General features: G+C 34.8%; 1 protein-coding gene across 1 annotated transcript; it reads left to right on the top strand.

The window, feature by feature from the left end:
- The first annotated feature begins 2,577 nt into the window (after positions 1 to 2,577).
- LOC122416962 (uncharacterized) lies at positions 2,578 to 6,867 on the top strand. Its single transcript, XM_043430133.1, has 6 exons — positions 2,578 to 2,760; positions 2,872 to 2,940; positions 3,359 to 3,722; positions 3,806 to 3,914; positions 4,107 to 4,329; positions 4,427 to 6,867. The coding sequence occupies exons 2-6, from the start codon at positions 2,937 to 2,939 to the stop codon at positions 6,685 to 6,687; spliced, it is 2,961 nt and encodes a 986-aa protein (XP_043286068.1). The 5' UTR covers positions 2,578 to 2,760; positions 2,872 to 2,936; the 3' UTR covers positions 6,688 to 6,867.
- Positions 6,868 to 13,471: the final 6,604 nt, after the last annotated feature.

Here is a 13,471-nt window from a genome sequence, read left to right as displayed (position 1 = left end):
AAAGAACCGTAATTTTCGAGAAAATATTTATCAAAATATGTACGTGACTATCAAAAAAAAACATTGCATGGCTGAGTAGGTCCGAAAATTTCTTGTAATGCGACTTATTATTTATCATTTTCATTGGTTGCTACCGAATGGTATGTGCTCGCTGAAGGAAATGAGAAGTGGAAATTGCTATTATTGCAATAAAAAAAAAATTAAAAACCGATGCCTCATTCTTTTTATTTGATTCGAAAAGCTAAATCAATTGAAAAAAAAATCCATCTAATTTACGTGCAGCATTAAAATTTATTATATCAATTCGAGGCCAAGTATTTTCTAATGAATTGAAAAAAGTTACCACTTGAATTACGTGCAGCACTCAAATTTATGATATCAATCGGTGGACAAGTATTTTATTAGTAACTCCAAATTTTGGCATTATTAAATTGTTCTAAGAAGCTTTTAAATCCAAAAAAATCACATGAAAGCTAGTCATTTGTTACTCTATGGTGGCAGAGACTTATAAGAAAATCGATTCTATTCAGACTTTCAGGATCCTCTGGTATTATTCACAAAATTCGATGTCGATTGGATCGATACAAATTATGTTTAAATATGTGTTAAAAGTACCCCTTCGGGGGACGAAATTCATTTCGGCTACTTTTTCGCACGGAATAAAATAATTAAATTTGAATCATTTCGTAGTTATGTTTGTTTTCTAGTTCCTTTTTTCTAGTTCCCTGTTTAATGTAAGTTTTTTTTTTTTTTTTTTTTCGAGGTTACAATGAGCCATTTTTGTTTGCGTTATTCGATTTTGCTTTTCTGATGACAATTTTGTCGTTAGTAGAGTCGATTGGATCCATACAAATTATGTTTAAATATGTGTTAAAAGTACTTGTCCGGCCCATCACTTTCCGTTTAAATTGTTTATCCAAATAAAAATCAGAGCTTGTCTAGAACTGATGGTTCACAAGTATTCATGCAGAGGGAATTGAGAGAATTATCTTCAAGTAATTTTTACTCGGCTGCACTAATTTAATAAAAAACGGAAACAAATTGTTCTGGAATATACAAGGTATATTATTGTGCATCGATAAATGAAAAAAATTATAAATAATATATATGTTCACGCTTCCAAAATAACTCTTCAGTTTATATTCAACGTTCAATTTTACTTTCCACTTATTCTTCCAGCGAACGAATTCCATTCGGAATAAGGAATAACCTATACTATTATTAAGAACATTAAACTAATAATGAATCGTATTTCAACAAATTTTTAACCAGATTCTGCCGTACAATTTCGTTTTTTTATGATTGATTTTTTATTGAATGAATAGTAATGCGCCGGACAAGTACTTTTAACACATATTTAAACATAATTTGTATGGATCCAATCGACGTTGAATTTTGTGAATAATACCAAAGGATCCTGAAAGCCTGAGAAAAATCGATTTTCTTATAAGTCTTTGCCACCATAGAGTAACAAATGACTAGCTTTCAAGTGATTTTTTTTGGATTTAAAAGCTTCTTAGAACAATTTAATAATGTCAAAATTTGGAGTTACTAATAAAATACTTGTCCACCAATTGATATCATAAATTTTAGTGCTACACGTATTTCAAGTGGTAACTTTTTTCAATTCATTAGAAAATACGTGGCCTCGAATTGATATAATAAATTTTAATGCTGCACGTAAATTAGATGGAATTTTTTTCAATTGATTTAGCTGTTCGAATCAAATAAGAAGAATGAGGCATCGATTTCCAAGTTTTTTTTTATGGATGGAATTATCAGCAAACACGACACCATCAATGTACTTGTCCCAACCTTTTTTTCCCTAGGGGAAGTTTATGGTTTGATATCACGTCTTTTTTCTCGAAAGTTCTTTATTTATGTTTTGATGAATATATAATTTTAATTTAAATTGCTATTAATTATTTACGATTTACTGCTTATAACGTTGGTTTCCACGAAAAACGACGAACGATATCACGTCAAAGTCACTATATGTCTGGTTTTCGTAATACTGTATGACACCACATCAAGAGACTCGGTAGAGTCTCGGGACAAGTACATTGACAGCCCTGTCGTCTACTGGCCCGAGGCTCTCGCCGAGACTTATACTTTCTCTGAATAAAACGATTCGGGGTGGTGGGGGTAAAATTGGCATGTGATTTTCTTTAATAGCGAAGCTCATGAGTTATGTACGGCTTTGAAAATTGAACTTTAAGCTAATTAAGAAGTTCTCTGTCGAATGAGCCCAAAATCAGCATTCTCGGTGGCGTATTTGCTGAGAAAAAACTTTGCACGGGCTCAAGATTATGCAAAAAGTACCAACACATTTACGCAGCTGATGTATCCGTATATATGGGTTCAGACCGATACATACAAGGGCTTCTTCATGCCCATCATAACCAATCACCGGTGAGAATCTATCCGTCTCGACCAATCGCCGATGAGAAAGTTTCTGATAGTCCTCAATGTTTTCTTGTACGGAGTGGCTACTCGTCCGGCTAGTCGGACGAATTGTTATTCGTCCGACTAATTATATATAATTATACAGCTGAGCGTTTTCAATGTTTCTTGAAATATGGGGCGCTGCGTTCGACGAATTTTCGTTACGCATGCGCACAATTTAACCGTTTTCTAAACTACGCCGATCACGCATATTTGCGCCTAAAAGCAAGCTGTTCCCGGTTCGACGTGATATTTTTGTGTTTTAATTATTTATCAAAGTGCGTCGGATTGGGTTGCGATTTGTTATTTTAATAGGTGAGTTTTTTTTTTTTTTTAATTATCTGTAATTGAAATGGTAAAATTTGTATGATTTTCTGTTTTGGTTGTTTGATTCAGTTATAACCTTAAATTTTTCACGTGTTACAGTATTTAGTTGTCCAAATAACAATCAGAAGTCAGCGATTGATTGGGAATTGGGAGGATTCGCAGCGATGTGTAAGTTTTATATAATTTTTTTATCATCCAGAATTTATTCAAGTTTTTTTTTGGTAAGATGTGAGGTGGTAGTATTGAGTGGTGGATAACGCTAGGCAGCTAAATTCTTGGATACTTACGAATATCTATTAGAAAAAAAATGAGAAAATGCATCTTGCAGTGATGATGTTTCTACTCTTTTCAATATATTCTCGTTTGAAAATCAAGCTATTCGGTGTTAACTATTGTTTGGTGTTATCCGTCTCTCTCTTACATTTATTGCATTCTGATAATATTAATATACAGTGCTTTTCAATTATAGCGGAGTTGGATATAGAGTTCAACACAGTATCGCTCTGTGTCCGACACAGCTGTAATTGAATAACATTGATAGTCAACACGTTTAAAGAATTTCCATATGGATTATTTCAATTTTTAGTGTCATCATTGGGTTCTGACGACAGCTCTAATCAGTTCGAAGAGGTGGAATCATGTTCTGAGTTAAGCGACGTAGATTTAGAGCGACCATCAACGAGTAAAAAAAAAACATTACACTCCGTCATGCCGCTGAGTGTTGGGGTTGAGTTTGCTTCCTACGCTGAACTTGAACAATCGGTTTTGGCTTACGAAAAGAAAAATTTTTGTATTTTCTACAAACGTGACTGTTCAACTATCGATCAGTGCAGAAAGAGAGGTATTTCAAGACTGCTCAATGCTGATTTGAAATACTATCGGTTAAGATATAGTTGTATACACGGAGGAAAAAATTTTAAATCGTTGACGAGAGGCATCCGGAAATCTTCGTAAGTTTTGATAGTTGTTAATCTCAGATCTTATTTTTGTGGCTATAACTTATATATATTCATTTAAAAATTTGATTTACCAGGACATTTCAAAAACAATGCCCGGCTATGATGTTCTTCATTTGCAGCAGTGATGGGAAGAAACTAGTTCTGCGAAAAATGGTTGATAAGCATAATCACATCTGTTCAAAGGTATTTGGAGATTTTTAGTGTTTATCAAATAATTCGGTTGTTTTGAAACTTTTATAGGGAAAATTTTAGAACGCTTTGTGTTTTGTGCGTGTTTTTGCTAGTCGGCTACTGGTACACAAAAATGATAACTAGAATCGAAAAAATTTATTTGTTCAACTATATTGCTACATATTTCACACATTTTTTTTTTAGAAACTGTATGATTTTTTGCCTCGAGTTCGAGCCATGACAGCAAACGAAAAGAGTCAAGTCAAAAATTTGTTGGCTCTCGGTGCAAATAAAAAGTTAATTGCACAAAAAGCTTTTTCAAAATCCAAAAAACAAATTTTGCTTAAAGATTTGTCTAATGTCATGTCACGAAAAAGCGGCCAAAACAATTTGAAAAATACAATCGAAAAACTGGAGAAAGAGTTTGGTATGTATAAGCATAGTTTAGTTAATTTTTGCAATGGATATATTTTATGGATTGATGTTTGAAAATGTTTACGTGTGAATGTTTGATTTTATTGTAGGAGCTGAATGTCATGTACTCGAAGAAAATCGAGAAATGAAGGGTCTTTTTTTTGCAACAACTGAAATGAAACAATCGATGTTGGCATACCCTGAATTTGTGGGTATTGACGGAACATTTAAGCTGCTTGATATACGAGCTCCGGTTTATCTGATGGTTGTAGAGGATTCAGAAGGAAATACCGAGATTGTTGCTGTATGCATTCTTATGAATGAAGACGCAGAAAGTATGATTTGGTTTCTTCGAACTTTTAAAGAAGTTCATCCATCGTGGTCAAGTACTAAATGTATCATGGCGGATAAAGATTCACTCGAGAGAAGAATTATCAAAGAAGAATTTCCTTCTGCCAACGTTTTGATTTGTATTTTCCACGCTCAAAGGACGTTCAATAGGGAAGTTAGTTGTGAGAAGTTGCCCATTACACCCGAACAACGGGATACGGCAAAAGATCTCTTTCGGAAAATGCTTTATTCTTCAACTGAAACGGAATACATGCGTTACTATGAAGAAAGCAAGAAGTTGCCATCAGCAATTTTAAACTATTTTAACAAAAATTGGCACGATATTCGAAACGAATGGACCTTGAGCATTAATTTCATGCAGAGCACATTTTTGAACACAACGAATAATAGAATCGAATCGTTGAACGCAAAGATTAAAAGTGTGGTTAAATTGTACAGCACTTTGGAAGAATTTATCGGAAGCTTCTTCGCTTTAGTCTCTTGTTTAAATTCTGAACGCGATTTCAAGGCCGCATATACTTACCAAAAGTCGTTGGTTATACCGTATGAAAAGAATTCCGCAGAATGGTCTTACTGTCAGTATCTTACACGATATGCATTCGATTTCGTCAGTGCGGAATTGAAATGTTATAGACGCGGAAAGCTTACTTATACCGAACGGGATGATGACCATTTCGAATTTCGATTGGCAGGTTCAACGATTATTGCGTCTGAAAAGTCATGCGAATGTCCTTCATTTATGTCAATGGCGTTGCCGTGCCGGTTACTATCAATCCATTATCGATCTCTGCATTATGTTCAATTATTACTGAAAGTGTTCTTCATTTTTCTGTTTTTTTCTTCTAGCCATGTGTTCGTTGTTAAAAATCTGTCAGGTTGCGATCTTTACGATCCCAGTATTTGCAGTCGTCGATGGACTCGGGAATACTTTTGCAATACACAGCGAGTTTTCAGCGATGAAACAATAGACGATGAAAATATTCCCAGCGTAACAGTTTCTTCGAAACTTTCAAAACGCTATGTTTCTACTGAAAATCAGCGTTATCGGATAATGCGTGATATTACTAGCGAACTTAATAAACTAGGCAGCGAGGTCACCGGTAATATCTTCCTTGGGCGAGTTAAGTTACTAGAAAAAATACGAAAAGCCTGGTCAGAAAATCGCGAATTCCAGAGTTCACCGATATCGATGGAAGAAGTTTCCGGTTTTTCTACGAGTACTCCAGTATCGTCAAGTCTTCCATGTGATTTCAATTTTGACGATGGTTTTAATTTGGGTTCGAGTAAAGATTTACTTTTTCATGAAATTGACGTGAATCAGAATACTGTCAAAGGAAGAAATGATGATGACAATGTCAGTGGAGTAGAATATGACAGAACTGGTTCAGTGGAAAATGAAAACTCGTCATTGAGCGCTATGGATCCTAACGGAAACGCGTGTTTAGTGGGAGTTAACCGAAATCGCTCAGAGCGGAATCGCGATTTAGAAAACCTTACGGTTCCCTGTGCTTTAAAACGGAGGGGACGTCCGAAAGGGTCTGAGAAAACCGTCATTGGGTTGCGCAAGAAACGTCGTGTGCCTGCAGGAATTAAACAACGGCCGTTTTTTAAATTGAGTATTAATGAAAGAGCCCTTGTTATTTTGAAATGGGTGGTTGATGATAAAATTGCATACTCAGCAGTTTATCATGGTAAACATATCCAGGAAGAGTCTGTGGAATCGAACCCGGACGCAGTTTGTGATTCAATTATCGATGACGATATCAATATCTTGTCAATGAAAAAGTATTTTTCTGGGGATGCATGGAGAGTCGTTGAACAGATTCTGGAATGTAAACGGAAAAATGATGTCTTTTTATGCGCTGTATGTGCTGTTGATTTGGATACTACTATTGACGAATCTTCATCGAATTGCAAATTTTCTATACGCTGTGATTATTGTGTATTATGGTATCATGTGGGATGCGTTGGATTGAAAAAACCACCAAAATCGAAGTTGTGGAAATGTAATAGATGCTAAATGGGAGAATCATTTATTTCTCTTTACTTTCAGTTGCTCTTTTGCTCATTTATGAGAATATTATAATAAGCGTCAAGCATATTTTTTGTTGAACCGAAAAATTATTATTTGTTTAAGAATATTGTGATGAACCTATTTTTAAGGTTAAAGCTTTAATAAAGTTAGATTACAACCTTTCAATGATGCATTTGATTGACTTATTATTATCATGATTTGTGATTGTTTTAGTAATTTCATCGTTTAAATTGTTGCAAAAATTAATGGTTTCGGAAAAAATGGATGTACTACACTTAATGGGTAAATATTTACTTTATTCACTTTTATTAAAAAGCATGGAAAATTATTTTTCACGTATTTTTATCAATAAAAAATAATATCGCGATCAATTTTAGGGAGGGGGAAGGTACACAAACCAAAAAAAAAAATTTTGAAAAAGTCCGAAAGAAATTTCAGTTTTTTCGCTATATTCAAAGATGTTCTAGACGTTTAATGGTTAATTTGAAGACTACATGGATGGCAAACGTTGCGCTCCTTGGCTGGGCTACTCTGGGGTTTTTGACCTTAAAATTCGTCTTTCCGGCGCGAAGCGCCGGGAAGACTCACCCATGTACATTCCAAGAATACAAAAAAAGGTTCAAAATTTTTTTTTGCTTTTTGTACCTTCCCTCTCCCTAAAATTGATCGCGGTATTATTTGTTATTGATAATAATGCTGGAAAAAATGTTAAGACTATTTTTAGTAAAAGTGAATAAAGTAAATATTTAACAAAGTTTTTGCTCTCCAGATGCAGATGATATATTACGTAACTAAACCATGTTCTCGTGCTTTACGAGGAAATTGTAATGCGCGTTACTCCATGACAGTTAGCGATATGCCAAAATGATATTAGTCATTTGATATAATATTAGTCAAAATGACTATTAAAATTTTTAAATAATTAATAACAGGAGTATCACATAATCTTTTTTTTTTCCAAGTTTTAAAATCAAGTCTTTTTTTTCGGGTTATGTTCTCAGTAAAATTTTTTACATGAATCAATTTTCCGATAGATCTTTTGCCAAAACCTTTCGCAAAACGGCTCGCGTTAAAACGTAACACACGCTGGACTGAATATTCGGACTAATAAGGGTTACTTAATCGTCCATACACGTTTGTCTGTATGATTTTCAACATGGACGGACGATTAATGTATTCTTATTCGTCCGATGGTTTTCATGGACACTCAGACTGGATGTTCGGACGAATAAGGCTTGCTTAATCGTCCATACACGCTTGTTTATACGATCTTCAACATGGACGGATGATTAATGTATTCTTATTCATCCGAAGGTTTTCTTAGACACTCAGACTGGATTTTCGGACGAATAAGGCTTGCTTAATCGTCCATACACGCTTGTTTATACGATCTTCAACATGGACGGACGATTAATGTATTCTTATTTATCCGAAGGTCTTCTTGGACACTCAGACTGGATGTTCGGACGAATAAGGTTTGCTTAGTCGTCCATACACGCTTGTTTATATGATTTTCAACATGGACGGACGATTAATGTATTCTTATTCATCCGAAGGTTTTCTTAGACACTCAGACTGGATTTTCGGACGAATAAGGCTTGCTTAATCGTCCATATACGCTTGTTTATACGATCTTCAACATGGACGGACGATTAATGTATTCTTATTCGTCCGATGGTTTTCTTGGACACTCAGACTGGATGTTCGGACGAATAAGGCTTGCTTAATCGTCCATACATGCTTGTTTATACGATCTTCAGCATGGACGGACGATTAATGTATTCTTATTCGTCCGACGGTTTTCTTGGACACTCAGACTGGATGTTCGGACGAATAAGGTTTGCTTAATCGTCCATACACGCTTGTTTATACGATCTTCAACATGGACGGACGATTAATGTATTCTTATTCGTCCGACGGTTTTCATGGACACTCAGACTGGATGTTCGGATGAATAAGGCTTGCTTAATCGTCCATACACGCTTGTTTATACGATCTTCAACATGGACGGACGATTAATGTATTCTTATTCGTCCGACGGTTTTCATGGACACTCAGACTGGATGTTCGGACGAATAAGGCTTGCTTAATCGTCCATACACGCTTGTTTATACGATCTTCAACATGGACGGAAGATTAATGTATTCTTATTCATCCGACGGCTTTCTTGGACATTCAGACTGGGTTTTCGGACGAATAAGGCTTGCTTAATCGTCCATACACGCTTGTTTATACGATCTTCAACATGGACGGACGATTAATGAATTCTTATTCGTCCGACGGTTTTCTTGGACACTCAGACTGGATGTTCGGACGAATAAGGTTTGCTTAATCGTCCATACACGCTTGTTTATACGATCTTCAACATGGACGGACGATTGATGTATTCTTATTCACCCGACGGCTTTCTTGGACATTCAGACTGGATGTTTGGACGAATAAGGCTTGCTTAATCGTCCATACACGCTTGTTTATACGATCTTCAACATGGACGGACGATTAATGTATTCTTATTCGTCCGACGGCTTTCTTGGATACTCAGACTGGATGTTCGGATGAATAAGGCTTGCTTAATCGTCCATACACGCTTGTTTATACGATCTTCAACATGGACGGATGATTAATGTATTCTTATTCATTCGAAGGCAATGGGTTTTAAATTGAATAATTGAATTTTGCTCATATAATAGATCTCTGCATATTTCCATCTATCCTTTAATTTATTATTACCAATTTATTTTATTTCCACTATTTAAAAATATATTCATGATATTTTGTGTGATTTTTGTTTGTAGAAAAGATAAACTCATTTTTGTACTGTTTTCGGACGATTAAGCAATACTTATTCATCCGTCTGGTCGGACGAGTAGCCACAGCCTTTCTTGTATACCGTCTGTTATCTAGAGTCGCGGCAGCGACTCTGAGACAAGTACATTTATAACAACAACATGACATGACGAGTTGCTGCCAGAGACTCTTTACCGGAGCGATAGCGTTTCCAATTGTTTTCGAAAATTTTCAAAATTTGTTTCTTTAATAATTAATTAACTATAGTATTCCAGAGAATATTATAAGTTAACGTATTTTTTATTTTTTTTTCTTTCGATCGCGACCTCTTCGAACTCTGTAGCTTAACGCGTTGAAGAGATATTAATTATTTATTTTTTAATAGCATCAAAAAATGGGTCGGATTTTCGCACACATTTTTGATGTTTATTTGTTTTTTTTTAGTGACAAATCTGGTGCCATAATACATTTTATATACCTATATATTTTTTTTCTGGTGCCATAATACAAGTATATACTTATATATATTTCGTGATATGACGTATGGTGTGTTGTTGTAAATGAATGAGGTTATAAAGATCGCGTTTGACAGTTCTCTGTAGTACAAGTATATATCTATATATTTCCGTGATGTAAAAGAAAGATCGCGAATGTAACAGTTTTCACCGACTATTCACCGACTATTTAAAAGCAGGACAATGTTTAGTGAAAATGGTGAAAAAAGTAAAGATGAAAAAAAGCGAAATAGAGGTCGAAATCCAAGATTGTGTTTTCAACAGTTAAAGTTTCATACGCAGAAGACTGCCAGTCAGAAGACCGAAATAAAATTTTGGTTCCTTCCGGATAGAGATTTCTTGAGTTGGTCCGTATTCTGAATTTTTGGATCAACAAAAATTTTTGGATCCGCAAAGAAAATGAAGAAAGATAGAGTGCGGGTGAGTATACTTGCAGGCTCCGGTGACAATGCTTTTAAGTAAGTAGAATAATTTTTCAATATAATAGTAATTTTCTGATTACAAAATCTTTTATCTCCAGTGCTAATGAAATGTGGAAGCGGTCTGTTGCTGTTCCTTTTCATTTTTGGTTGTGAAGACTGTCGCAATGGTCCAAGTCCACGGGTTCCTAAAGTGTCAGAATTTGTTACGGACCAGCAAAAATTTTGTTGTCTGAGATAAAGGTATCAAAATTTGATCCTCAATCAGAATTTAAACCACAAGTTAATAGTAGAGATGAAGATGAAATTGCAATCAACAGCGTTAAAGTTTCATACTTGAAGACTGCCAGTCAGAAGACCGAGATAAAATTTTGGTTCCTTTCGGATAGAGATTTCTTGAGGTTTGGTTCAACGTTGATCTGCAAAGAAAATGAAGAAAGATCAAGTGCGGGTGAGTATACTTGCAGGCTCCGGTGACAATGCTTTTGAGTAAGTAGAATAATTTTTCAATATAATAGTAATTTTCTGATTACAGAATCTTTTATCTCCAGTGCTAATGAAATGTGGAAGCGGTCTGTTGCTGTTCCTTTTCATTTTTGGTTTTGAAGATTGTCGCAATGGTCCAAGCGTACAGGTTCCTAAAGTGTCAGAACTTGTTACGGACCAGCAAATCTGAGATAAAGGTATCAAAATTTGATCCTCAATCAGAATATAAACCACAAGCCCTATAAACTCGTTCAGTTTAATAGTATAGATGAAGATGAAATTGCAATAAAAATTTTTTTTTATTACAGTGGAAGCGGTGTTTCCTGATAAAACTCTTTTGATTCAAATGGACACGGTGTGATTTTTTTCCATGACCTCAGTTTGGTTGATCAACACGGTTTTACAGTCTCAAGCGTTCCATGAAAATATATGGCTCAAAGTCTTGATTGTCCAGATTTCGTGATCTTAAGTGTATGGAGGTATTCCTTGAGCCATGGGCTTCAAATGAGTGGATACTGGGAATGAGATTCTTGGGTCAGACTCGTTGGGAATATGTTAGAACTTTTCAGTTCTGAAAGGTGCGATACTACAGAGAATGAAATTTCGATTCAGGTATATTTATATGCATTTTTTTGTAGTTTTCTATCAAATTGAATGAGAAACGAAGTCATCATTATGTGATTAATTGTATTCTATTTCAGTTAAAAAAAAAAATATTTCTGGATTTTCGCTGTGAGAATTCCGTCCAAACTGCTTGGTCATTTTTCGTGTTGCTCTTGCCAAGACACAACCATTGATTCAAGTGTTTCTCAAGGTAAGTCAGTATCCAAGTTTAACGCTACGAATTAGTCGATGATGGAAATTATTGCAATCATGGTTTGAAACACTTATATAATATATATATATATATATTTACGTTTTTTGCAGTTTTCCTCGTTGTTGCTGATAAGAAGTTACGGACTTGTGGCTTGGTTCATCGTGTTTTTCAGAAACGAGTTTGCTTAATGTATTTTGGTAAAAAATATGGTCCATTTTGAAATTTGCTCTGACTCGTTAATTCAGGAGTCAATAGGGTTGGAGAAGAAATTTATGAGGGCGTTGATGGAATTCTTGATAATTTAGAAAATGGCGCTGAATTTGTAACCGCATAACAGACTATTCGAAAGTGTTGATGATTTTTAATCGAACAAAGTAAAATTTAAGTTGGAAATAAAATATGCGCGCGCATGTTTGTTTGGCTGTATAGTACTTAAAACAACTTTAATGTATAATAAAATGATTTTTCAAAAAAACTAATTCTGCGTAAGTTGGATTTTCAATATCGCGTTATCTGGAATTTTTATTAGCCGTAATTTGATATATTTTTCTCTTTCAATGAGGCAGGGAATTTTTTAAAAAATTTCCAAGGTAGGGAAACTAAAAATCTATTTTATTAATTAAAAATTTTTCCGAATAAACTGATAGGTAATAATTATAATGCAGGAAATTCTATATTCACTTGTGGACAGACTTATGTTGGTCTTTCTCGTGTTACTACCTTAGACGGACTACATTTAATCAATTTCGATCCCCATTCTGTAAAAGCAGATGAGTTAGCTATAAGGGAATACAATCGTCTCAGACAGAAGTTTCGTACAGATCTTGCACTCATAAAGTTTGCCAAACAATGGGCTCCCAAAATTCCAGATTTTGTTTGGGCTATATCCAAAAATGTTATGGAGTGTCAAGCAGCGCCAAGTGAATGGAAAAATATGAGCTCCTGGTCTATTAACGGATTAACCAATACGGATGGTGTTTCGTGTTATGCTAATTCTATTATACAATGTATTTTCAATTGCAAACCTCTTAGGGAAGAATTTTTCAGACTTCGGAGGAGAAAGAAAATCCTATACCTCTTTTACTTCGGTCTTATGTGGAAAGAAATAAATCAGTGAGTTCATGCGTTGTAAGAGAATATGTAGGAGAATCGTTTATTCAAAAAAAAACAGCACGACGTTTCTGAATTTTTCATGGGAATCTGCAAAAAATCTGATTTACTTCGAAATGCTGTAGAACATAAATTGATTATTAAAGTTCGATGTAAAGCTTGTCAATATACGACCACAGATGAACAAGCAAATAATATACTAGTTTTGAGCTTTCCGCGTGTTAAAAAAGCTTTTACTTTACAGGAATTAATCGAACATATATAGTTTGTCTCAGTGGAATCCGATTGAAGGACATCAGTGCAATGCTTATGGCGGAATGGGAACACTCTTAACAAAAACTTCGCTATCAACTGTTCAAGGCGTTTTGATTCTTCAACTTTTAATATTATCTATAGATGAAAAAACTATGAAACTTTCAAAGATTAATTTTAGTATTAAAGGTATTCCATCCGCTGTAGTTACTGTTTGCGGCGAAAAATATAAAGTCAATAGTGCTATTTTCCATCATGATCGAACAGTATTTGAATGGCATTATACGAACATGTTAAGATCTGGTACGTCATGGGTTTTTGCTGATGATGCTAAGGTCGAAAAAAGAAGTTGGCCGAGAAACGCCAAGAATAGTTATGTGTAT

The sequence above is a fragment of the Venturia canescens genome, chromosome 10, assembly GCF_019457755.1.
Source record: "Venturia canescens isolate UGA chromosome 10, ASM1945775v1, whole genome shotgun sequence".
Classification (NCBI taxonomy): Eukaryota; Metazoa; Arthropoda; class Insecta; order Hymenoptera; family Ichneumonidae; genus Venturia; species Venturia canescens.
Note: the sequence above shows the minus strand (reverse complement) of the source record. Positions and strands in the feature narration are given on the sequence as shown.

Bases quoted from the DNA above. Each gene is read 5' to 3' on its own strand.
- LOC122416962 (XM_043430133.1), top strand. The intron at 3,915-4,106 runs GTATTTGGAGAT...TTTTTTTTTTAG, and splicing joins ATAATCACATCTGTTCAAAG to AAACTGTATGATTTTTTGCC. The intron at 4,330-4,426 runs GTATGTATAAGC...ATTTTATTGTAG, and splicing joins AAAACTGGAGAAAGAGTTTG to GAGCTGAATGTCATGTACTC.